This window comes from Tiliqua scincoides, chromosome 5 (assembly GCF_035046505.1).
Source record: "Tiliqua scincoides isolate rTilSci1 chromosome 5, rTilSci1.hap2, whole genome shotgun sequence".
NCBI classification, from domain to species: Eukaryota; Metazoa; Chordata; class Lepidosauria; order Squamata; family Scincidae; genus Tiliqua; species Tiliqua scincoides.
Genome location: NC_089825.1, coordinates 17,934,552 through 17,961,805, shown reverse-complemented (window position 1 = coordinate 17,961,805; position 27,254 = coordinate 17,934,552). Strand labels below are relative to the sequence as shown.

The 27,254-nt window shown below is 40.2% G+C and overlaps 1 protein-coding gene across 7 annotated transcripts in view; it reads right to left on the bottom strand.

Moving 5' to 3' along the window:
• Positions 1 to 27,254, bottom strand: part of MPP7 (MAGUK p55 scaffold protein 7) — a 123,729-nt gene that overhangs the window by 76,874 nt on the left and 19,601 nt on the right. For 4 of the 7 annotated variants that reach the window (XM_066627153.1, XM_066627152.1, XM_066627154.1 and 1 more), the window contains 2 exons: positions 15,613 to 15,771; positions 5,214 to 5,332 (listed from right to left, as the gene is read on the bottom strand). In XM_066627153.1, the coding sequence (XP_066483250.1) occupies positions 5,214 to 5,332; positions 15,613 to 15,649 (156 nt within the window). In that variant the 5' untranslated portion in view covers positions 15,650 to 15,771. Of the gene's footprint in view, positions 1 to 5,213; positions 5,333 to 15,612; positions 15,772 to 24,621; positions 24,651 to 27,254 lie in introns of those variants that run through there. The other 3 variants (XM_066627156.1, XM_066627158.1, XM_066627159.1) reach the window with 3 other exon arrangements.

Here is a 27,254-nt window from a genome sequence, read left to right as displayed (position 1 = left end):
TTGGGTGCAGGTCAATTATGAGAAGGTGTTTGGTAACACTGTTTGCCCAAATTAGGCATCTGTTCTCAAACTTATGCTGCCTGATAAATGTTAACAATGTTGACCCAATTGCTGCCATGAGGAGCTCTAGGAGTGGAATACCACTCAGGTTGGCAACAGAAGAAACGTCGCTGGTTGGAGAGTACTTTCAGTGATGCTGGAAATTCTATTTGCCAGCTAGTAAACCAGGAAGATCATGCCCATCACCCAATGGACTCGCCATTGGGCTGATATAGTTTTCTCCCTTTATGAGTCTCTAACACCAGAAGAGAAATCTTTTACCTATCTAAAATGATATGGAAGAAAAGGTCTTGTCTAACATCCAACACATGCAGTGCCATTTTCCCTTTGATTTTCGGCTTTGAAAAAAGACAGGCAGGCTCAAACTTTGGTTTATGGGGAATTCTGAGATCACCTTAGGCAAGAAGGTAAAAAGCAGCCTTAACACTACCTGTCATTGTTAAAGCTGATAAACAGAGGATCAGATTGCAGAGCATGAAGTTCACTGGCCCTGTTTGCTAAATTACAACCACTAAGGATACTATCTTGAAAGTGAGTAGCCACAGGTCCACTGGGGTCACCAGTTTGAAGAAAGCACTCATCAGTTGTGCCAAAACAAGCAGCACATGATGGTGCTAAAACTTTAATCAGCAGGTACACGTTGGAAAGCTCCAGCAGTGGTTTAGAGGCAGGTAAGCCTGAATCTTTTGGTAGTACTTAATGGTGGCTGAAAAGAAACTGAGAGATAAGGTTTGCTTTCTGCGCCTGAGGCATGCAACTGTGCACAGGATCCACCCACACAAGCGCAGGGACAGAACACTCAGCAAAGCTCTGTGTCAAGCTGGCAGAGGAGGATGGAATGTGCCTCCTTGTCAGCAGCAGAGTATTGCAGTGGCACAGCAGTGGGGCAGCACAGGAAGCAACTGGTCCCAAACAAAGCCACAGGCAACGACTTGTTGATCGTATTAGTATGTATTGGTAAGGAGCAGGCAGAAGAGTAGTCAGTGAAATGGTCCAGAAGTCAAGGATACAGCAAGGCACAGTCACGATAAGCAGTCCAAGTCAGAAAACAAACCAGCAGCACTTTACCTAGAACATCCACCACAACAACCCACACTTCGTGTCTGTTCTTGCCCCCATATATACCGGGTCCAGCCAATCAGAGTGGGGCGACCTCAGTCTCATGACGGTTTTATGACTAACTCTGACTGGCTGCCAAGTGGTGCACTGCACCCACTCCTTCATTGCCTATGTAACTTTGCATACATCACCTCAAGTCACATGGCACCCACCTAGCACAGGTGCAACTGATTACATACACAGTGCTGCAGTTCTATTCATTTACATTCTGTACACCAGCCTAGACATCAAGGCTTCCTGCCACATCCTGGCTTATAACAATTCAGGGCCTGGGATGCCAAAGGCCTGACACTCTGGAAACTTGAGGTCAGCTCCACACACATGCAGACCTCCACTAAGTAAGACTGCACAGAGAGAACAAGGAAGATGTGAACAAGCCTTTTATGAATTGGTAACTAAGTACAGAACAAGAAACAAGAGTGGGAATAAATAATGTTTATTGCTAATATTTTTGCTTTTCGATGATCTGCTTTTTCGACCCTTTTCAATTATAACCAGAATCCATACTGTACATTCTGCAGGGGAAGGGGGGTAGAGAAAGAGGAGAACATGAGTGCAAAAGTTTGTGCACATGCATGTGCAGACACGGAAGGAGAAGCTGTTGGGTCTTTCTAACTTACCAACTGCATGTCAGAAGCCTCCAGCAGGCCTTCTGAGGCGTGGAGAGGCAGCATGCGACCTCCTCGCATCTCAGAAGGCCTATCAGAGTCTACCGAAAGGCACTTCTGATTAAAAAAAATAGAAGTGCCTGCTGGATGCCTCCAGCAGGCTTCCCTGAGGCCAGGTGTTCCCATGCCTCAGAACACCTTTGAAATGTGACCGGAAGACACTTCTGATTGCCTCTGGGAGGTCATGTGAGATCATGTGAGGCTCTCCAGCACAGGTTAACACCTGTGTTGGGTCAAATCCGCAGGGGCCAAACCTGCAGATAAGGAGGGCCCATTGTATATTTGTTCTAGTAGAATAAGTAAATATGGCTCCAGGCCCTATGAAGTCTTGTGCTTCTGGAACTTGTGTTTCTGGCAACACAAGGATCTTTACAACAGTGGGAAAGCCAGGCTGCTGCAGTTTGCTTCCAGGCCACTGATGCAAATAGCTATGACAGCTGCTTCCAGGAGCTCTGCAAGAGCTGGTAAGGGAGTTATGGGGTCATCATGGTAAGGAGGGGGAGGATTCCTGTACCATGAATATGCCAGGAAGATATCCCCTCTTCTTGAACCTGCCTCACCCCTTTTCTCTCCTCGGACTAGTGCCAGCTATATAGCAAGCGTAGGTCCAAGGAGACCCATAGGCCACCAGGAGGCCTGTGCAGAGGTGCATTATCTCTGGCAGGCTTCCTCACCACAGGATGCAGCATGTGTAGCTGCACACTCAGTAATGGTGGGGGATAGGATTGGGCAATATGTTTTAAAGCCAAGTAAGTTTCTATCTTCTTAGTTTCCAATGGAACACACAAAGCTAAGATTTTCAATGTTCATATTCATTGTCAATTTAGAGAATTAACACTGAAAAGGTTGAACTCTGATTACTCTCCAGGTGAAACAATGTTTACACAGTATGAAGAAAAATAAGAAATGAACAAAAAACGGGAATTTCTACATGCTTATCAGGAATTTTTTACTGACAAATGGTCATATTTCCCTCAAAAAAGTTATTTGTCTTTAAGTGATGAAGAAGTCTCCATTCCTTTTTCATTTTGGCAGCTTTACTACTATTCTTTGGAACTCTCCCAGCAGCAAATTGGAAGTTGCTTAAAGTACAACTGCTCCAAAAATATTTTTCTGGATTTTTAACATTCCTACCACTGAAGAATGCACTGGTTTCAGAGAAATCACAATAAATGTTTGACACAACCCTCTGGTTTTCATGATTTTTTGTGTCAGGATACTTTTTTGGGTTCCTTGATTTTAAAAATTTCTTGAGATCCATATCTACATGCCATTTGATGCAAATCATCTCTTCTTTCTTCACTGTTCTTTATCAGGTTAACAAAGCACACTTGATTTTTCTTATCTAAATTTAAGCGGCAATTAAAAAGCAATTGAAATGATCAAGGGGTTGTAGCACTTTTACTATAAGAAAATAGTTTAGGGCTTCTTACAGCATAATAGTTTGGGGCTTCTTACAGCACAATCTTATCTACTTAGAAGCAAGTTCTGCTGTATTCAATGGAGCTTACTCCCTGGAAGTGAGTATAGGATTGCAGCCTCAGTTTACAAAACATATGGGAGAATATTGTAGAGATGTATAAAATTATGCATGATGGATGATCTATGATGGATGCTTAGGGATGGAGGCTATATGAGGCATATGGAGACTAACAGCCCAATTCTAAGCTGCCCGGCGCCCAGAGGAGCAGAGGTACCAAAATGGCTACTACTGCATCCAATGGGTGTTGCAGCAGCTACTGGAGTCTCCTCGGGGGAAAGGAACACTTGTTCCCTTCCCCTAGGTAAGGGCACAGTTCCCTCAATGGGTTCTCTCCAATCTGCGCCGGCTATTTTGCCAGCACAGACCGAAAGGGCTTCATGTTGGGTTTTTCAGCCCAACATGGAGCATCGGATTTGGTGGACCTCTTCCCTTGCTCCGGGTGGCGTCTGTCCGGTGCTTAGCTCAGTGCTGAGTGGCACTAGGCTGGTGCCGGTGGTCCCTATGCAGAGGGAGCTGTAAACATGCCTTATGGCACGTTTACAACAACGAACGCTGGCAGTACACTCATACCGCAAGCGCTGAAGAGTTCAGGATTGGGGTCTAACCTGTGTTATCTTTCTAACTTCATGAGCTGTGGTGCAGAAGACAAGGTACTTGTGCAGACATTAGAGCACTAGTGTAACATGCTCACAACAGATAAAACAAGTGACCATCACATTTTGGACAAGCTGAAGCTTCCAACTATCTTCCAGGCCTGCTACATCATTCAAATTACATTAGGATATCTTCTAAGAGATGAAGTTAAATACTGGTTTTCAGCATCTGACAGAAAAGAGTGAGGCATCCAACAATACAGATCTGGAAAAAGATGATTTTGACCATTTCTATAACTCAGGCTTCCAAAGCAGCTACACATACAGAACAATGCCAAGTCTGCAAACTTAAATGACAATTTTGAAACTTGCTACATCCTGTGACTACCTATTTTTCGGATGCTTGAAAGATTACAAACATAATCCTTCTAGGTGAAAATGCAGCCAAGCACAGATAAGGTATCACACACTTCTCCCCTTCTTCCTTTCCTAATTGTGTGTACTTGCCCAGAGTAAACCCTGGTACTCTCCAGCCATTTCCTAAAAGGCACTTCCCTATTTCTGCTACAATCCTCCCTCTCCAATGCAAGATTGAGACTAGAATTTATTACAAGCATGGTGTACAGGGCTTACCTTGGGCAGATTCCTCTCAGAGGATGAAAACAACAGAAATAGTAAAGCATTTTGCAGATTAGAAACTACTATATACATGAACAATTACCATTTTTCACTGGCCCATCCATGAATTACTCTCTCAAGTTTATTTTATTCATGATCTACTTCAATGCATTTATATGCTGAACACAATTTTCAATGGATGCAAGCCAAATAAAGAGTCTTCCTAGAATTTCAGTTGACTTTGTTAAAGGAAATTATTTTAAATTAATGTGGCTACTGAACTGTTGCCATCTTTTACCTCAAAAATATATCCCATCTAATTTTTGCTGTGAACATTTGTTTACTTAAGCTAAACTCCAGGCCTTGAATGTTGACCATGAAGGAGTCTCAGATTTCCTGCTACTATTTCGTGCTACCTCATTCTAAACAAGGGCAAACATCATATGTTTGTTACATTAGTATATACTGCCAAAACATCACTATTAAATGAAATCATCTCTGTATTTTTGGTAGAATCCTTAACAACTTCCATCCCTCGCAAAGCAGAAGGCTGAAACAGGGCTGTTTTGTCTTAACTGAGTAACAGTTTGATTCCTGGTTTACTAGAAGCTGCTCAAAATGTTTTTCCATAAGCGCTTCTCAAATAAGAATGACCATTTAAGTGTGGTTTACCTTTACCAGTGAATGGAGGCTTTTTTCACCAAACATATCCCAAAGGAAGGTCAACTCTTCCTGGCTGTCCACATGTGACTGCAGCTGGGCTGGCAATGAAGCCAGCAGCTCATACAAACCTATAAAGTGAAAATAAAACACAAAGTGAAAGCTAAGGGTGATCTCATTAATTTCACTTAACCCTCCTGTGTAACTTGCTGCCTGCACCACATTATATTAAGCCAGTAGTGGGTCTGAAGGTAGCCAACGTTAAAGAACTAGAGCTAAGAAAAAAAAGTTACTAGCAGAGTACTTTTTACTTTATTAACAGTTGCTAAAGCTTCTATAGCAACATATTTACTTAACACTGCACCAAGAATTCATAAAGCTTTTTGGAAAGGGACAAAACCCAGAAACACACACATTCCTTTGGCTAATCGTTATTCCATTTCCCTTAATGTTAAAGTGAAATGAGTCATGAATAGGAAAAACATCCTTATAAGAACAGAAAATGGATAGGGTGGTCCATTAAAAAGAGTTTGCGGTTTCTCTAAATACTTCTCACCAATACACTGCTTTTTAAAAGATTTTGGGTGTAACAAATGAACAGCAGAATAAAACTTCGTTGCTAGGTGTTCAACATTCAACTGCTGAGCAAAATTCTTACATGCTTGACCCACAGTTTTGAGTGTACGAGTGCACAGGATTTATTCAGGCTTCTCTACAGGGATTTAAAGCAATGGCTGCTCCCATGTATTTGTGGCACATCTCACAGCCATTTCCCAGGGGCAGACAGTAGCACAGTGTTTTCACAGTAGCTTGCAGCAGAAAACTATCCATCATGCTGCTGTCTAAGAAGTAGACCAACACAAGTTGCAGCAGCCCTCTCTAGGGAGCTAACCTAGCATGAGCAGATAATTCATAGTATAATGTTTTAACGTTTCCAGTGGGACTACAGATAGTAGTCATAAAAAAAATGAACACGTCCCTTTCTCCTTGCCCTAGTCTGTGTAAACAATGAAAATTTACAACCTTAACCAATATGCATGATGCAACTATTATTTTATTCCAAGGCTGCAATCCTGAATACGTTCCTTAGGAAGCAAGTACGACTGAAAACAATTTGTCTGGTTTCTCTATAAAAATGTTAGACAGGTTTCCAAGATAGACTGCTTATTTAACAGGCAGTGTATCAATGCGATAATCATCTCCTTAAAAAATAGTTTCTGGATTTAAAGTCAACATTGTCACACAATCTTTAAAGGTATCAGACACCTCTTCTAAAATTAGATACAGCACCTTTGGGAACAGATAATAATATTTTCCCTTCCTTTTGCTAGCATTGTTTAGTAAAGTATGCTTGAAAAAATTCCTTCCAGGCATTATTTTCTATGAGCTTTGGGAAGATGATACTCATATTTCAAATTTTGCTTTCTATTAAAACTATTCTTGTTTACAGTACTTCCTAGACATAAAAACAAGGGAATACATTCCTGGGTGTACCAAACCAACACTATATAATAACTTGTAACAGGTCGCATTTATACTCAAAGATCGTTAGTTAAAGGCTTGGTGTTTGCTTCATCAGCTGAATTTATAGAAGTAAAGTACCTGGTGTTAAATACACACATGACTATGGGGTTTCAGCATACCAGTGGATGCTATCTGAACATTTATCAACAAGCCACACTTACATCATGTGGAAAGTGTGGCATCCACTTTTCTTTTAAAGTAGTAAGCACTTGACAAAAGCAAACACAGGAATTGTTTAAAAAGGGAACTGACCAAGAGAACATCAAAGATCTCTTTCCATCCCATCTTTTTAAGAAGGTTTAAATGTAAGTGTTAAACCAATCAATTGTACGGTAACTGCACTTTTCCTCTAAAAAGAGAAATTATGCAGTTGAAAGGAAAATGAACAGTTAAGAAAAAAATTAAAGATTAGCCCTATATTTCTGAACTACAATCGATTGGGATTTATATCTACAGTACAAAAACATTAATTGTAAACCATTTCCTAACAGCAATGATGTTGGAGGAAATCATTTCCGTTTTTCATGGATCTGTTTTTGTGTTTTTAATATGTCCCAGGGCCTTCATTTGCAACCAGTAAAATCAAAACCACAAGAGATAAAGGAAGTGAGAAAGATTACATTTTTAGTGTTCAGTTGGTGAAAACTTCATCACACAACATTTTCCACATGACAGTGGCTTGGGTAAGACAAAATGATCCTGGTTCAAAACATGGGTATTAACTGTGTACCTAAATGCTCCTTTCCTATTCCTGCCCCATTGCCACACCCAGCCAAATCAAACGCTTTCCTGTTTGTCAAGCCATTGTATACTAAGACATTTGAAATTGGAAACTGTGGTTTCAATGCTCCCAACAAAACTCTGGTTTGAAATGAATGTCTAAACACTCCTATTTTCCAGTTTGTATGTCGCAGGAAATGGTAGTTTAACATACCAGAAACTTTCAATTTAGGTCGGTTCACAGGAAGTGCCTGAACTCACACAGCTCTTCTAGTATAATAAAGTAAATGTGTTGGACTGAGATGGTCACATCTGCACTGGACCAATGGCATGCTTTCAAAGCTTGGCATGTGGTACTGCCCTAACTCAGACACATACTGAAATATTTCACGATATACCTATAACAGTGGTTTTCTTCTGCGCTACAGGAAATTTTTGTACTGATTTATCTGCTATGGAATCCTGTGTATTATAAGAGATACTGGGGCAAGTTTTAAATGTACACTGTTAACTCAGCCAGAGAATAAGCTGGATCTCATTGCTGCCTTGAATAAAACAGAAAGCAATCTTTAGAACAGGGATGTCTACCTGGTTACATACAGAGGGTCAAAGTTAGCATTCAGGGTGCCTGCTAAGGGACGAAAGTGACATAATGAAAGACCAATGTTTCTCAAACTGTAGGTTGGGACCCACTAGGTGGGTCGTAAGCCAATTTCAGGTGGGTCCCCATTCATTTCAATATTTTATTTTTAATATATTAGACTTGATGCTGCCATGGTATGTGACTGCATTTGGGAAAATGTTACACATCTGTACTATTAACAGGTTACTAAGTATATGCTTTTAGCAATGATAGTGAATGGGACTTACTCCTGGGTAAGTGTGGGTAGGATTACAGTCTAGGAGTATTAAATATTTTCTTGCTTGGTGATGTCAATTCCAGTCATGACATCACATTCGGTGGGTCCTGACAGATTCTCATTCTAAAAAGTGGGTCCTGGTGCTAAAAGTGTGAGAACCACTGATTTAATAGACACTGGCCAGAAATAAGCACTTTGCTCTCATGTAGGAGCTCATTAGGTGCAAACATAAAACAAAATGTGCAAATCTTGTTCACATTTTCATGATATGAGAGAGCCCAATTATCAAGATGAGAGACCTCAATTATAATGGAGGGCAAATAAATGGGGGCGCATTTGGCCCATGGGCCTTATGTTTGACGCCCTTGCTCTAGAACAGGGGTGTCCAAACTTTCTGGCAGGAAGACCACATTTCTCTGAGACTGTGTCGGGAGCCAGAAAGAAAACAATTTACATTTCAAATTTGAATAAATTTACATAAATCTATTAGAGATGGAACTTATATGTATAAATGAAGGTCTTGCAATAGTTCAAGGTTTATAAGAGGCCTTGCACAAAGCAAGACAGGCCTTTCCATCACTGCCACTGCTGCATCACAGACGTGAAATAGCAAGCAGTGGAGGGAGTCCTCATCTCACAGCTCACACAAGATGTTGAACAGTCCCCATCATGCTGAAAGCAGTTGTGTTGGGCTCCAACACAACTGCAGCTGGAGCATGGGCTCCAGCAGGTCTCCAGAAGACCAGTTTTGGTTTCTGGCTGGCACTCCTGGGAGCTAGGCAGGACTTTGATCTGCAAGTGAGTACTATTGTGCTGAACTCCTAAAACAGGTCATGCTAATTAAAGGGAAGGAAGGTTAGAGCCTGTGTGATACTTGGTCTCCAAATTGGGAGACCACCGCATTCTGGAAAAGGCTTCACCAACACAAACAGAACGCTCTATACCTCTGGGAAGCCTCCTTACTGTGCTGCCGATCTCCCCCAAACTGCATATAGGCCAGTCATGCCTGCTTAGCAATCCAGGCACAAGGCCTGCTGGGATAACTGATCCTGGAAGAGGTTGGCTGGCACGCAGTTTGGGAGAAATCAGTGGCATGGTAGGGAAGTTCCCCAGCATAGACTGTTCTGCACATCTGGGGGCCAGATTCGGCTTGCTGAACAGAGTAGGGAGCACCCTGCTCTTAGGTCACGCAAATCTGGGTGCCCTATTCTAATAGATTTTTGCTGCAAACAAGTCCTACTGCATACAAAAGATTTCAAGTTGCCCAGTGGCCAGGCTGCGTGGATAATTTTCATAAACACCCTTCAGTGGCATCCTATATCCCAGGTGATTAGAGAAACCATTAAATATTTATTTTACACACACACACACACACACACACACACACAGTATGTAGATATAATTTTATTTAATTCACCATAAAATATATTTTTTATTAACCATAAAATTAAGGTGAATAAAAAATGTACACTAAGAATTTAGAATGAGCTTCTGGGATAATGTTACAATTTACAACAGTAGGCTATACATGATAGAATTTGGAACCCAAGAAAACAGAATCCTTATCTAGACAGCATTATTTTCTCAAGTTTTTAATCCCTGAACTAATAAAGCTTACCTAGGTTTGTTATGATGAACTGCACTGATTGCTCCTATCATAGTGGTTCTCAAACTGTGGGCCGCAGTCCAATTTTTGGTGGGTTGCGGAACACTGCTTGAGCTCTGCTGCGCTTCTGGGTTGCTGAATGCCACACCGAAGGTGTGTCACATGGCTAAAAAGATTGAGAATAATTGTCCTAGTACATTTGAGCCCTAGTAATAGTTCTATGATGTTTCCAAACAAGGGCAACACAGTAGCTTTTCCAGCTCTACAATATCCTTCTTAGATGAAAATCAGAACTGCACATTCTACTCCAGATTTTAGTTCCCACCTACATCACACTAGCTAACACTTTGACTGTTCTTCTGTGTGTCTGGAACATGCCTGTGCATTAAGGCACCAATGAAGAGCTGCTTTGATATCTTTAATAGTTAGCCACACTCATTCACCAGCACCATTTTAAATTCAAATTTTTCTGTGGTTTTAGATTGATGTGTGGTGGCTGAGATCTGCAGATGGAATAATCCTGCAGTCCTTAGGATTAAAAAAAGACATCCTTGTAAAAATGGCAAGTTTATCTACTCTCCACACCAGCTCTGCTTTATAGCAGGCAAGCAAGCAAGCAAAACAAAAGCAAACAAACAAAGCACTAAGTCACTTCTGTGATTCCAATACACAATTGTTTTCTGTTAGAACTTCTCATTTCCAATATTGCAGGAAAAACTAAGTACTTTGTTGGAAAGTTATTTGAATTTGTATCAACACATGGGTAGCTATTAAATAGAGCAACTGAAGATCTCTACATGGACAGTCTTCCTAAGACATTCCAATTTGTGACTCAAAAAAAGGTTGATTTTATTTGTTACATTGGATTTTCATCTTTATATAGTACTAGTAACCTCTCTTTCTTAAAGAAGGTATTTAGGTGTGATGTGGGTGTCACGGGGTGGGGCAAGTGCCTTTCCCTTTAAGGTAAATTAAGTTGGGTGTTTGTTACCCAGGTGTAGTGCATTAGTAATTTAAAGAATAAAACCTGGGCATGGGTGCCTGAAGACACACAGCAGGAGGAAGAGAGCTGGGGGTTAACAGCTTTTATACTGGAAGAAATGCTGAGAGACCTGTAAGCTGGTAATTTTAGTCTCTTTTTAGATATGATCTTTTCTTGTTTTTAAGCTACTGTAAATCATGTAAATATGTTATTGGAGCAATTGAAGCTCCCTTAAAGCTATAATAAAAATCTTTTACATGAAAATTGAGTGCAATATTTAATAGGACCTGAGGCTTGGAGTAAGCTAAATAAACATTGCTCTTGGGGGTTTGTGGAGGATGGTGTAGGTGGAGGAGGGTTAAATCCTGGTTGACTTGGGAATCTCCCCTGGTCCTTCCCTACCCCAAGGGTGACATTTGTGACAGTGGGGAATATCCCAGTTTTTAAAGATGCAAGTTGCTCCCTAGTTCTGTATTCACTTAAGTTGAATCATCTTCTTCCTCACTACACCCCACACAGCAGTTTTCAGTTTCAGGAGAATCCACTGAAATGCAAGCCAGAAATGGAGAGGGGGTGATTTGCCAGCATTACACCTGTTGAACTATAAATATGCAGTTTCATCTTACTTGATGAGATGCTTATTTAAAACATCTGACCATTTAACTGAAAAGAAATGCAACAGTAACGAACTTACATCTGTGTTTTGATTTATTCAGTGCCTTGGCCATAAATCTCAGATCCATTAGACAAGAATAATTTAGCATCTATTACATCATTTTTCTTATTGAAAATCTACCTTATTTAGAACTTAGATTTAGATCAAACAGTCATCAGATGGCTTTCAAGAGGACACAGGAAAAAAATGAATGGTTGAAAAATGTCAAGCATGTAGGTTGTTCACTGATGTACTTCACACAGAAAACTGTCAGAAGACTCCCTCCTCCACCAAGCATAAAAACCTAGCACCAATTATTGTAGCTTGCACATGTAAACATTGTCTACAGTACATCCGTGGTACTGTTTTCTTGAACAGTATTAATCTTACTGAATACATGGACACACTGTCATAACAGTATTTTTTAAAAGTATAATAAAATAATTCTTACAAATAACAGAAAAATGAGCAGCACACAACTTTTTCCAAATCTACAGAACAGTTTCCGTTACTATTATTTTCTACATAAGACAGCTAGTTCCTAGGAGGAGAATAAATGGCTAAGAAATTGGGGAAAGTGCTCACGTGGTAAACTACTCATACAGCAGAGTCCAGATGCTCAACATTCTTGACATCAGAGTGGAAAAATTTACTGTTAGTCTAGAGAAATTTAATATCACCATTCTTGTCATATCCTTCATAGCTTCATTATTAGAACAAGTCTGTGGAAGCCATAAAGTAGGCCTAAATGATAAAAAATATGGCCAACGCATTCCATCACTCTTACATATTATAAGCAAGCACTAATCATGTCAAAGATTTTTAATCAATATTAAGACAAATGGACAACCATTTATCTTCATTTGTTAATTTACTACATCAAAATTCTGAACCATAATGCCAAGGTAAGACTTCAGTTTTTACTGTAACTAAGGGGTTATAAACACTAAAGAACATACACCTAAGCCCAGAACAACACTGTAAAATTTTATTGTATTAATAAAACAGAGCACACCGACCTTTAAGTGTTCCACTTTGACAAAGGCAGAATAATCAGTATAGTTTCTTGCTATTTCTAACAGGCATATTTTTTCACAACTACAGTGTATTTTACCATTCTGTAAAATCATCAGACAACATTTATAAAATATTTAGCCACAAATGTATGTGCATTCCAATATAATTTGTGACTGAACAATGCAATACCTCAAAGATCTACTTCCACTGACATTTTAATGGTTACAAGCATGCTGAAATTTTGTAGAAATTTGTGTGCATAACAGGCATATATGAATAGCATAGTAAACCAAGATACTTTCATAGCACATATTGCTGTTCTTTCACCACTTTTAGTGGTAACATCCACAGAAAACATGCAATACAATCTGTCTATGACTTTCAAAATGAGCTTAATATTTCATGGGTCAAAAACACACATGCACATTACTCCTCAGTAATTACGATGCACACATTGTCAAGACCTGTAAGCCAACAGCAGCTTGGAAAGTGTTACAACAAACTCCAAGGAACTCCAAAAATAGTTAAACCCTCCCACTTAAATTCATCAACTTGCCCAAAGTGTATCTACTCTCATCTCAGACTTTTCTCAGATGGAAAGCAACACTAACTTCTTAAGAAATTGTGAGCCCAATCCTATGCATGTCTATTCAGAAGTAAGTCCTATTATAATCAATGGGACTTGCTCCCAGGAAAGTGTGGATAGGATTGTAGCCTGTGTTCCATTGGTCAGCTGTACCAACAGGAAAGGAATGTGTTGAGCCATTCCTAGTTACTCTCATAAAATCTGTTTACAAGATAAAGTATAAATCTAGATTTTTAAATCTCATTTCAGGAGATCTTAGGAAGGAACTCTCTGTTCAGGATTCTATACTTTTTAATATGAAGAAGCAACCAGAAAGAAATAAAAAGTTTTGAATACCATAACATAATAACAAGCTAGCACAACAAGATCAGGCATATTCTTTATTAGAGATTTGCTCTTAACATCTTTTGTGCTGTAGTGCTCTATGGCCAAAAGCTCCCCCTGTGAGGTGAGAGTTCCTCTCTCAAAAAGGATTTTTCCAAGTGCAGATAGTGATCCCAGCCAGAGCGCAACAGTGCAAAAAGTTAAGATCCAACTCTAGATTTGGATCTCCCAACTCTTCTAAAACAAGCAAACAATTTTGAATAAATTGCATACAGTGGGCCTTCAGCACTAGTGTGAACATGGTTGCCGACCTTACAGCTAGAGGGCTTCAAAGACCTCCCAGGTGTGACCAGAAGTGACTTCTGGTTGCATCTGGGAGGTGTTCTGAGGTGTGAGGAAGCAGGGATCAGAATTAACGAAAACCAGAAGTGCCTTCCAAATTGTGTCTGGAAGGCCTCCTAAGGCCCAGGAGGCTGCATGTGGCCTCTCTGCATCTAAGAAGGCCATCAGAGGCATCCGGAAGGCACTTCTGGTTTTCACTGTTCTAGTTCCCTTCCTCCCCATGCCTCAGAACACCTCCTGGACACAACTGGATGGCACTTCCAGCCGTGACCAGGAGGCCATGTGAAGGCCAACCACGGATTTAATTATCTGCGGAAATCAGTGCCCATGGGGGTGTGTGAGTCCTGGAACTGAGTCCCCACTGATTCCAAGGGACCTCTATACTACCAGCAGGACAACATAAGTGAGGAACACAAACATACTTCATAAGGCCCTGGAAAATATAAAGACAGAACACTTACTGTAAAAACACATGTAAGAAGATGTGTACACTTTGTTTATAAACTATTAGGTGTGATTAACATAATAAAATTATATGTATTGTTGAAGGTAATGGCATATGAAAATGCTCATTACAGATTAATGACTTATTACATATCAATCAATCAATTACATTAGGCAATTGCAAATTCTGTATCTTAATATGCACTAGGATTTCTCATTTTGTTTTCCCAGCTGCTTTCTTAAACACATATATACTCCAATCCAACAGAGGAAGACTTACACAGGCTTCCTGCTACCATGTGTGCAAACTTTATTGGATTAGGACAGTGGTTCTCAAGCATTTCGCACCAGAACCCACTTTTTAGAATAAGGGTCTGTCAGGACCCACCATAAGCGATGTCATGACTGGACGAACATGATAAATAGGAAGAGTTTTAACAATCCTAGGCTGCAATCCTATTCAAATTTACCCAGGAGTAAGTTCCATTTACTATCATTGTTAAAAGCATATACATAGTAGCTTGTTAAAAGTACAGATCTGTAACATTTCCCCAAAAGCAGTCACATACCATGGTATCAGCAAGTCTAATACATTAAAAATAAAATATTGAAATGAATGGGGACCCACCTGAAAATGGCTCGTGATCCACTTAGTGGGTCCTGACCCACAGTTTGAAAAACACTGGATTAGGACATACTTGGATGTCCATCCAGTCTCTTGTGCAAACATGGATGGTGCCTACCTTCATGCAGTTGCTTTTAACAGTATGCATATATGTATATGCATCCTCATTCTGGTGCAACTAGTCATGCATCAATACCATTTTATACATGCAGCACACAAAACAGGAGCTGGTATAGGGAGACATGCAAGTTACTGCTCATATGACACAAATCTATACAGGTTTACTCAGAGGTATGTCTCACTATGTTCAGTGGGGCTTTCGCCCTGGTAAATGTGTACAGGATTGCAACCTTACATCAATACAGTCTAATAGTGCAAGTATGTGGGGCTGATGGGCATAAGGCCCATGAGCCGAATGCGGCCCCCAGAAGCAGTTTATCTGACCCTGTTCTTATGGGGTTCACCCAGCATCATAATCGGGCTCTCTCATATCTTGAAAATATGAGCAAGATTAGCACATTTTCTTTTCTGTCATTTGCAGCTAATGAGTGTATATGAGAGAACAAAGTCTTTATTTCTGGCCATTATAGGCTTAATGATGTCTCTTTCTGCTCAATAATATCACATCTGGCCCTCAGCAGGCACCATGAATGCTAACTTTAGCCTTCCACATAAAACAAGTTTGACACCCCTGATGTAGAAGTTAGTAGTCCCAGGCTTATCTACCTGTATCACTTCCTGCTCCAGTCGATAAAGCTGGCATGATTTTGTTCTACAGCACGGACAGCCTCCAGAACAGCACTTCTGGCAGAAGGAGATCGTTTGTTTCAGTTAAACTACTTGCAGTCCTGTTGTCTACAAAGATTAGGAATTTTCAAAGCTGCCCTGGGAAGAACATAAAAAATGGTTAATTTTGCAACTATCTAATTCATCAAAAAGTTTAAAATCTGATTTAGCAACTAAAAACCTATTTCTAAAATGGACTTGTATTTAAATTACAAAATGAAGTATTTTAGAATCTCAGAATTATTATGCACTATTCATTTTTTTTAAAATCTAATCTAAATATAATCATAGACACATTTGTGTGTAAATACAATCAGCATACAAAACAAATGTTAGAACTCACACAAGGCTTGTGTACCAAAGCTACTGAATTTAAGTAATGCACTCCCACACGTATACACACACTAACTGCTTTTGAAACTCCTCTTGATTTCAAAAGCAGTTTGCACGGGGGGGGGGGGGACTGTTCAGGAAAAACAAGACTAAAGTTAACTTCAAAGAACTCCTTTCACAGTTGCAAACTAGGTAGGTATTTTGCAGCTGAAACACTCAAATACTTATGGGATACACTACTGTCAGAATCCTAATCTTTTTCAGGTTTTCATGAGGGAAATACTCATTTCAGCAGATTTCAAGTTCAGATCTTTGTTGCCAACTCAAAAAAGCTAGTTCAGTTGCTATGTTTCAATATAGCAAAATAATTTCAAGTTTTAGAACTGAAACTAGAAGTTAACTTATATGGATTGGACACTTTTGAGTTGAGTCATTAGACGACTGAAATGGAAATCAGGGTTAAGAATGATTACTTGCGGGAGTAACAAAGCATCACACTCCATACTCACTGTTTTGTATCATTTTATAATACTAGCTCTTAGTATTATAAAATGTCTCTTCTAGTGAAAGCAACACAGGCAACAGCAAGTTTCCCCCCTCCCCACATCATCACTATGAAAAAGTGTAATAAATGTAAAGTGACATTAGCTATATTCACAAAGATAGTTGTGTGTATCACTATAAGCTATTTTAAACTATTACAAGTTTCTATTCTGGTCACTTTTGCATTGTGTGTCATTTCTATGGATGGCTACAGAACCATGACATTATTACTGTACACATGATCACTTATTAAAAAGATGATGGATTACTTTTCAGGAATATTTACTTTGTTATCTATAATTCATTGTTTCCCAATGGCAAAAAGGAACTCATTCTAGTGTAGAGATGGTGTTTAATAATTAAAACAAAAACCTTTCCAGTACAGGCAGCTTTTCTTATGGTTTATTTCATTAATAAAGAACAAAGTTACAGTGGCTGACTTGAAACTTTTAGAGGTTTGATATGATTATTAATATTTAATTTATAAACAAGTCAGAACTATGGTCTCCTTAAGGACATCAGTCAACTTGATATAAGTTAGCATTGAACTGTGGCCATTATGTTCAATCACAACTCCATTTACTAATTCTTAAAAACGGGAATATCTACATACAAATTAATACAGATTATTTTTTTTTTTTAAATCCCACTTGAGATAAACCAAGGACACACTGTACACATTCTGTAAAGCATCAGTTCAGTTTGTCCTTGGGTAAGGGTAACCTGCCCATGTCAAAACGAAATAAATTTTAAAGCCTGGATACACAAAGCCACATAGTTATTGCAGAATCAACCAGTTATTACAGCCAACTAACTTTCTAAAAAAATATTCCGCTTCTGATCATTCAACAGTTTCTGTGCCTTGAATTTCTGATTTCTTATCAAAAGGATATTATCCATATTAATGAACATATGGACTTCACAATTACTAATTAAGGTTGCAAATATTTGAAGACCAAGGCCTTATTTATTAATCTGGAGAATCCTCGCATTAACGAATGTGGATGCCATTCCCCATTTTTCTTTACTGTGGTTAAATTCCTCAATATTAACTTTCAAAACCACTTACTTTAGAAAAGTTGTGTGGTATGAAAGTTATTCCCTTCAGAATATCTGTGTATATATTAATGAACAGTAAATGACCTGGTGAAATCCTTACCAGTAAAAAGCTTAAAATTTTGTTGGAATGAAACAAGATTCTCCTTCTTCAAACTTGTAAATTAAGTTACATATTTTCAGCAATGTTTCCCTTGGCTAAAAATTGTTTCAAAATGCTTTGTAATTTTGTGTCAGAATCTAGCTATAAGTACTGCTGACTGTTGCATGGAATCCATTTGCTGCAATACAGAAATACCAGCTGTTATAGTATGTCCTGAGAGGGATTACCGAATATTCCTAAACTGAAGTTCAATTAATCTTTCCATAAAAACACGACCAAAAGCCAGGAACGTAAAAAGAGTATCAAGTGCACCTGAGGCATTTACAATGCCCAATAGGACTGTTAGAACTAGCCCTTTAGAAAGGTTTATTTTTTGAAATTTCATTATTCCAGTTGTACCTTGCTTCTACATCACACTGTATCAGATGCTTCTGGCATCTACCATGTGGAAACAGTGAAATATGTGAAGTTCAGTGATATGTTGTTGAATTTCCACCAGGCCCTTAGTAACCTCTCAGGCTCCTGTAATACTTGTGACATCTAGTGGATGTGTGGAATTGTGCAATGCCTTTTATTCAGATTTCTAACACAAGAATAAGGATAGGTTCAATGCTATAAAACCATTATAATCCTCTATTCCCTTATTTAAAAGCTATTAATATATTGAAATCTAAAAAGCACACAATTTTTTTAAAAGGAATAATTTAATTTATATACTTGATTGACTAGCATGTACAACAGCTGTTCTTACTACAATTCAATTAAAGTCTCTTAAACATTTAGGAAAAAGTACTATATAAAAATAAGAAACAAAGTAATTCATACTCTCTCAGTCACCTAGTAATGGAAGTGTTATTACAGCCTCCCATATAAATGTGCTGAGACTTGAACAAAAGCCTTTTAGCATATACATTAGACACTAGGCCAGGAGTCAGCAACCTGCGGCTCTAGAGCCGCATGTGGCTCTTTCAGCTGTCTGCTGCGGCTCCTCCAGGTGAAAGTGGCAAAGGGGCTAACAGGAGGCATCTGTGTTGGGAGGGCAAGCTGCTTCCCTCCACCCCCTGAGCTCACTGCCCTCCTCTCCCTTCATCCCCACCTGCCCCACATTGGTTTCCCTTTTCAATTTTGCCCGCTCTGCAGGCTTAAACTCCCTGTTTTTCCCTTCCCCAACTCTCCAGCAGGACGCCCACCTCCTCAGCCATTGCAAGCCCTTGCAGCCTGCCTTTCCCTGAGCAGGTCCCCACTCAGTGCAAGGAGAGGCTTTTCTTCCACAGCTGAGGAGACATCCTGTGTGTCTACTCAGTAGTAAGCCCCATTACAGAGGATGAAGCTTACTCCCAGGAAAGGGTGCCTGGGATGGCAGCCTTGGAGCCTGCTCTAGGCCAAGTGCAAGGACGGGTGAGTGGGAGCCCGCGAAGGTCTGTTCCAGAGTAAGCCCCGATGTAGTCCCTGGGCTACTCCCAGGAAGGTGTGAAGGGCTGCAGCCTCAGCCCCCTCCTATGCAGGTCTACTCACAAGTAGTCAGTGAGGCTTCCTCCCAGGAAAGTGTGGAGAGGACTGCAACCTGAGAGCTCCAACCAACATGTCTGCTCAGAAGTCCCATTGTAGCCAATGGGGCTTACTCCCAGGATAGTGTGGAGAGGGTTGCAGCCTGAGTGAGGGAGGGCAGGCAGGCAGGCAGGGCAGAAGCTGGCCTGTGGCTGCCCCCCCCTCTTCTCTTCCCCACCTCTGGTGTCTGTGTCCTTTTTTCCTTCCAGCAGGGTGCCTCTGGAAGGTGGGGGGGGGAGTTCTCTAGTATCCATGTAAGATAAGCAGATGTCATAACTGCCATATGTATTGGAATCCTGGAAGATCTGGTGAGGAGGTAGCATGTGGTGTCAGCAGTGTACCCTTTAAGGGTAAGGCCTGGGCATCCAGCAGAGTGTGTTGCACAGCTGCAGCCACTTGAAGGCAATAGGGCCCTCAGGGATATAAGGAGCACCTGAGGCAGGAAGGGGGGTGTGGGTTGGAGAAGGAGTGCAGGTTGGAGAAGATAACTGACTGACTTGGCTTATTGACTTTGACTTGGATACTCTGACTGATTTGACTGACTTTTGAATCTGACCTTGGACTATGACTTGGCTTATTGACTTTGGACTCTGCCCTGGATACTCTGACTGACTTTGTGACTAATGGACTGCTGGAGACACTGGAGTTTGAAGTGTGGCTGCTGTGCCCAAGACCTGCTGAGGACCCAGGGTCTGCTGTAGTGGTGGGAGGCTGCTGGCAGGAGAGAGGACCTCTGGAGGTTGAACAGGCAAGCTACCCTGGAGGTGGGGTCCAGAAGGAGTGCAGGGCAGAACCAGGGTCATTTGTTGGGGGAAAGAAGGGGAGCTAATTTGCTTAAAGTGGGCATAATTCTCCAGGCAGAGAATGGCCTTGGAATCAGGCAAAACACCATAGAGGACCAGGTGTCTGAAAACACAGGAAAAGAATGTATGACAAAACTAACTAAAAGCTACAAGAGGGGGCTACATTATAAAAATGGGACTTATAAGAGCATAAAGGTAAAAAAAACTATATATGCAGTATTATCTTCATTTTAGATGTCAAAAGGGTTTTGTGGCTCCTGAGGTTTTTTCCCTCCGGAAAACAGGTCCAAAAGGCTCTTTGAGTGTTGCTAACCCCTGCACTAGGCTAAATTAGTTTTTAGATTGTCTATCTTCCGCCTTTGATCCAGAGAGTTCTCCAGGATGGCTTACATAAATACAAATACATGAGGCTGCTTCGATCCCAACTTCGAAGCATTGATGAGGAATAGCATAATTTCTCTCTGAGAACCCAGTTCTCATTGAAAGAGTACTACAGTCCCAGGGAACAACAGTCTTCAGACAGCTGCCAAATAGCATTGCCTCAGCATATAGGCTCAATATAAACATACAACTATACAGTAACATCCAAAGATACAAGTATTCAAGTTATGGGTATTCACTGTTATAAGAAGCAAAGCCTTCAGAAAGGGCTACTGGGCTGGCTGGCTGAGGCAAATCACTCAAGATGGGAAGCACCATGGCAGCCAGAGAAGTGGCCTACCAGAACAACAAGCAGGAAGCACCAGCCCAGACATTGCTTGTGCAAATGGTGAGAGCCCTGGCTGCTGTGCAGCCTTGCCACACAGCCCACACCAGAAGACAGCAAAAAGGGCCAGAAGATAATAACCTGCTGATGGGCCAGCAGCCAAAAAGGGAGGAGTAGAGGCCAGGGATAAGAAGGGGATAGAGACCAGAGGAAGACCAAGGTCAGATAAGATACATTTTCAACTTAAAGAATTTGCCCTATAAGGGGCTTCTCAGGAACATATTATCCTCATAAGGCAGGGGAAAACTATCTGAAAAAAGCATTTGGGGCCCAAGATGAAAAAGTATGGTTTTTTCTTTCAACAGATTACAAATTGTGGAGGAAGAATCATAATGAGATTGGGAATGGATCAGCTTCTGTAGACTGATTTCCCATAGTGAGGACTTAGGTACAAGTGAACAGAGAGATGGACAATGTAGTTAAAATTCCATTTTAAATGGTTGTAAGCCACTCAGAGGACCCGACTATCAACACACAAGACATAAATCTAATCAATAAAAAATGGGAGGAGAAAGAAAGGTATGAATTTCCAGAAATAGTATTGGAAAAGGAAGAATTTATATGACCAAAATTACATGTCTTTGGTTTGGTATTTGTATGTGAAGAATCTAAGCCAGTGCTAGTTCATATGTCACTCGTAAGCGGAAAAAGGACATGCACAACTCTCAGTTCTTCCACTACAGCATTGCCAAAGTGACTTTATAATGAGAAACATTTCATCTAGGGTTTTGATACTTCACTGCTGGACAGATCCACAAGATCATACATTATTTTTGCTCTGAAACTTCATATGGAGAAAACAAGTTTGATAGTCATTAAGATGGACCTCCATATCATCACAATGACTGACTGCAGGAAACTGACAAAGAATATTCTTTGATAGAAGATTTGGCCTTCATTCATTCAACTTCCAAGAAAGACACAATGTTTAAACATGGATGTTTCTTCGGCAACAATGCAACTTAGCTTTAATTACAAAGTTTTAATGAGTCTTACTTCTATTTGAGAAATTTATATTCCTATAAGTTTTTCCATAGGTCATTTACAATTCATTTTCCCAAAGTTATTTGTACTTCCTTATAAAATTTTATAATTTGAGGGGATTAAAAAAAGTGACTGATTTCAAAAGCATTTTATAGTGCAGTGCAAGTCTATTCAGAAGTCCCACCGTGTTCAATAGGATTTACCCCCAGGTAGAAGTGTATTTGGGATTGCAGACTTAGAGCCAAATCCCATCCAACTTTCCAGCCCTGGTGCAGCCATGCCAATGGGGTGTGTGCTGCATCCTGTGGTGGAAGGGTAGTTATGGAGGCCTTCACAAGGTAAGGAAATATTTATTCCCTCATCTAGGGGCTGCACTGCAACTGCACTAGCGATGGGAAGTTGGATAGCATTGGGCCCTTAGAATACAAGTGTACAAAATAGTTATGTCATAAAATCCATAAATACATATTAAGCCTATATTTCAGCCAAATTGTATTAGAACTGACAATTTAGCATGAATGCTCATTTGAAGCTGAAGCCTTTTGCATGGATTAATTCAACAAGAGTAGCAGTGAATAGCATTCTGTTCATGCAAAAACAGAAAATTTCCTTATGTCTACAGGTTCAGAGCCAAAAGTATTAAGGCATGGTCACAGAGCTACTGACCCAGTTCCGTTCCAGGAGCTTAAACATTCATATAAGCCAAAGAGTTCCATTTCTATTTAGTTTTGCTAGTTTCTATTTGAAAGCAAAAATTTGTTTAATATAGTTTCCTACCAAACAAGAAAATCTAATTCAGCACAATCACTTTACTAAAGCCAGAATTGCTTCAATACAGCATTGTACATTTTGTTGAAACAACAAAAAGCCAGGAAATGCAAACATTAACTTGGAGCCTGTGCATATCCTGTATAGCCACAGTATACATTTCATAACAGAAAATCTTACTATCGTGGAGGGAAAACCAACCAAGGGATGCAAATACACCCAGCATTTATTAAACTTTCTTAAAATCCAACATAAAAATATTTTCATACTCTGTTCCACAGAGACCTTTGCTGAAGCAAGGTAATACTTACAGTTTTACCACTAGCAATAATTAAGAAATTATCAGGTCATTTTACACAGACATTCCAGTACTTTTACATTTCATTCTGCACTCACTTTGTCAATGCAAAAGTTACTTTCGCACAAGCATGTCCTGAACTTAGGAAATAGGGAATTCTTTTTAGCTTTGTTTAGTCACGGTCTTAAGGTTTTAAGTAGACAAATTCTAATGAGAACACACACTTTCATTATGTAGTTCTAATTAAACAAGTTGGTTCCCTATTAGCTCAATTTATCATTTGTGCCTCCTAAACTGAGGAACTTCTGTAGTCACCAAACCATAACGGTACAGATGCTTAATAACCCTTAAAAGAAAAGCTCAATACTTATCAAAATGCAAGCTTCAAAACTTTTAGGTTACAAGCTCTTATTACAAGTACCTTAAATACTTTTTATTTAATTTATAAGCTGCCTTTTGCATGGCCCCAAGGCAGTTAATTAAAAGTAAATGTAAGCTCTAGAATTCACAATTTTTGGTAATCAATCTTATCAATGTAACTATTAAAGTTGCAAAACAAATTCTGTCTCTAAAGAACTACATATTTTGCAAAGAGAATATAGACTCAACATGATGTAGCAGGTCATGCATTTAAAAGTGTACTAGGTAGGCAATATAGATGGTATACTGTCAGGGGATGCAGCTAGTCATTCCACAGTCAACTGGGTGTTAGAAATAGTTTTATTTTTCCCACAGTTTGGGTTATTTGTTTGTTTTACAAAAATGAGAACTGCAGAAAGTTGAGGGATACTTAGAGGTCTCAAACAGGAGCACAGATGTAACAGGATCTAGCGATTGGGAGAAGTCTGCAAAATTCCACACTCCATCTTCTACTCCCTCCCACACTTAATTCTGCATGACATGCAACTGTTTAAAGATAATATTGTAAAACTAATCTCCTACTCTTCATTTTAGGAGTAGCTGTCCCTACTACATACATACTTGGAAAATGCTTTAAACACTTTAACTCAGTGCCTCAGGAACAGTATTAGTTTCAGCCAGAAGAGGGGGTCCATGCTCTATAAGAGACACTTCTTGCCATATAAAAGAAAGTTCTCTCAGTCCTGCCTCATATATATCATGCCCATACCAACTACCCACAAGTCAGAAGAGGCAGCTTTCCACCAAAAAAAATATATTACCATAGCCAAAATTTGAAACCAGTTGATAGTCAAGAGTGGAGAGACCCAGAGAGCATTAAAAAAAATTAGGGCAGAGCATATACAAGCCTCCCTGAAGTTGAAGCAAAATAGGGCAAATATTGTGTAGGAGGTGAGAAATGGCATTGGGGACTGAATGAGGCAGAAAGGTATATTCAGTGATGTTTCTAGGTTGGAAGGGACAAAGGAAATTCAATAAGTTTAGGTAGGGAAAGCAAATTTATCAGTTTGAACAATACTTAAGTACAGGACAGTAGAGTAAGCGGGGGGGTGAGGAAGCTTAACAGACAGTAGCTGGGATACAGCATTGTTGCCCACTATTTTATTTTTCCTTCAAAGCAGCCAAAAGGGAGGGATGCCAGAGCGATCAGGGAAGCAGCAATGGCAGGCAGTGTTTGGGCATATGACAAGAAGTATAATCTAAATTTCCAGTTTCCCTGGTTAGCAGTTTTTCCTCATAGAGGTTAATACTGACAATTTTATGTAGGGTTTTCCTTCTGAAGCTGCTAGCCCCATAAACTTTAAGATTCTAAGAAATTTACACAAACCTTTCCACTCTGAAATTGATCACCTTTCTCCTTCTAGAAACTTGCTTCAGGCGCCTCTACATCACACAAAAGCAACACGAACCAAATGTGTACACCTGTGAGCCGAGTCAAAATGGGTTAAGTTCAACCATATTTGAACAGTTTACAAGTCTAGAGAAAATATCACACAACTCTCAATATCTATAAAAGGTCATTATGACGAAGGGAAGATAGCATATATCAATTTCCTACCATTAGTTACTGTGTTATTGACATGCTATCTGATCTTTGCAATTATGTTCCTTTTTGCTATCACACTGATTCCCAACCTGTGGTCCGGGGAACACAGGTGATCCATGAAATCCTGAGAAGTGGTCCGTGAAGTTTCAGGAAAAAAACTTGCTTTAGTTCGCTTTCAGCTCCACCCACAGACCACTAGAGAGGACAGAGAACAGACCGCCCACAGCTGCAGCCAGAGACAAAGCAGCAACCCACAAACATTCTCTATAAAGAATAAATCTAATAAGTCTCCAATAAATCTTCTCTATTACCTATTTAATTGTATTTTTTGTGTGTGAAGGGGTGGAGGTTGCATGTGGGGCCCATGCGAGGTGGTATAGGTGGTAATTTATACCTAAGCCCAGGGTCAAAAAGGGGACACAGAATTTTCCTGGGATCTTGTATTTTCCTCTCACAGCTTGCTGCCCACATGGGCTGCTGGGTGCATGGTGGTAGCAGCTACCACAAGCCATATGTGCTAGGCCGAGGAATGCATATGTGACAACAGCATCAATTCTAGAAGGAAGCTGGCCTGCTATAGTAGCTCTCTGGCTTGTGAATTCACTTCCATGAAGGAGTATATAGGAGCTCAGGGACACAGATGTGGGACTACAACTGCTGCAGAAGTAAGTTTTGGTGTGCACAGGAAACTTTTCATTCTAATGTGAGTCTAAATATGATGCTAATTTTCTGCAATGATGTTCTATATTTAAAATATTTTAGAGAGACATAGAAATGTGTTCATTTTTCTGTATTACTGTATCTAGCTGCTGAAACTGTGTGGGCAGGCAGACCTGGGCTCTACACTGGGAAGTCAGGCAGACCTGGGCTCCAAATACTCTTCCTGCAATTGTCGCCCTCTCCCTGCCTTGTTTTGCCCCGCCCCACCTCTGTTCCGCCCACCCCTGTTGCCACCCTCCCCAACTCTGTTTTAACCCTTCCCCTCCCCCATTGGGAAGGGGCCCAAAAGAAACTTTGCACCCCTGATAAAATTTCTCTTTGAGGCTCTAGTTGCATATGGTCCATGCTGATTCCAATTTTTGCTACAGTAGTCCATGGGCCCCTGAAGTTTGGGAACCACTGTGCTGTCGGGAAGTCTTATTTGCATATACCACCAACACTAAGATTTTAAAAGTCTGCTAACAAGCAAGGCTTCTTTTTCTTCTTTTTGTATATTTTATTAAAAGTTAAATACACAATATAGTTTTGTCAACTGATAGCTAGCTAAGTTGTAAATCCTGTTTAACAAGTGTGGGTAATATGGCATCACACAAGAACATTGTTCCATTGCTATTGTTTTGACAGTTTGAGAGCATTAGAAGCAAGGGATAAATGAAGTGATGCTGAAAGCAGGACTATACACGGTAATGTACTCAAACTGCATGTCAACACATTTCAATTTTCTACCTAACAACCAATTTCCAGCTTTCTATCTCACACCAGAATATGGGGGTGGGGGACAGTGACAAAAAACTAGCAGAATCTGGAAATTGACTTCAAAATGTAAGGGAAAGGGGGTACTAACAATTAAGTCTAGCAATCTGACAAAATGCATCTTCCTCATTTCCTCAGCCATACTCAAGAACGTTGGGGAAAGACAAGAAAATGGCAGTGGAGAAAATACAGTATTTGGCAGGCTGTGTATTACATATATACAAGAGAGAGGAAGAGAGAGGTAACATGTATATCTAATGGTGACCTTGGCCAACTGTGCAAATGACCAGGAAGACTATTTGGAAGGCACCGCAAATAGGTCAGCCAAGCATTTCTACCTTTAGTTGACCCTCCCTAGGCTGACTGAAAAAAAGTGGGGACAACAACCAATCTTCCTAACCCAAGCCCTGGAAAAAACCAAATCATCATCATATATCTGTTTTTTCAGCAGCTTCCAGAGAACCATTATACAGGTTAGTCCTCTTTATCTGCAGATTTGATTATTCGAGGATTCTGAAACTGCAAGGTTGGACTGACCTGCACCCTTCTAGAGGTGACTGGAGCTGTCCTGTGGTTGTGACCAGAAGGTGTTCAGAGGCCTAGGACTTCAGGAGGCCTTAGAATGTCATTTCAGGTTTTCGGGAGGAAACTTGATGTTCTTATACGTTTAAGAAGGCCTTTTGAGGCCCAGGAGGCCTGCACACAGCCTCTCTGGGCCTCAAAACACCATCCGGACATGACCAGAGCACAGCTCCTGTCACATTTAGAGGGTCTGGGTGTGTAGGTTTCAACATCCACGAGGGTTCTGGGAATGGAACTCCAATGGATGCCAAGGCACTACTGTAGTTATAATCCCATTATCGCAATAAATTAAAATTAAATTTTTTTTCTTATAGAGCCTCTTAAGTCATGACACTCAGAACTAGAATAAGAAACACCAT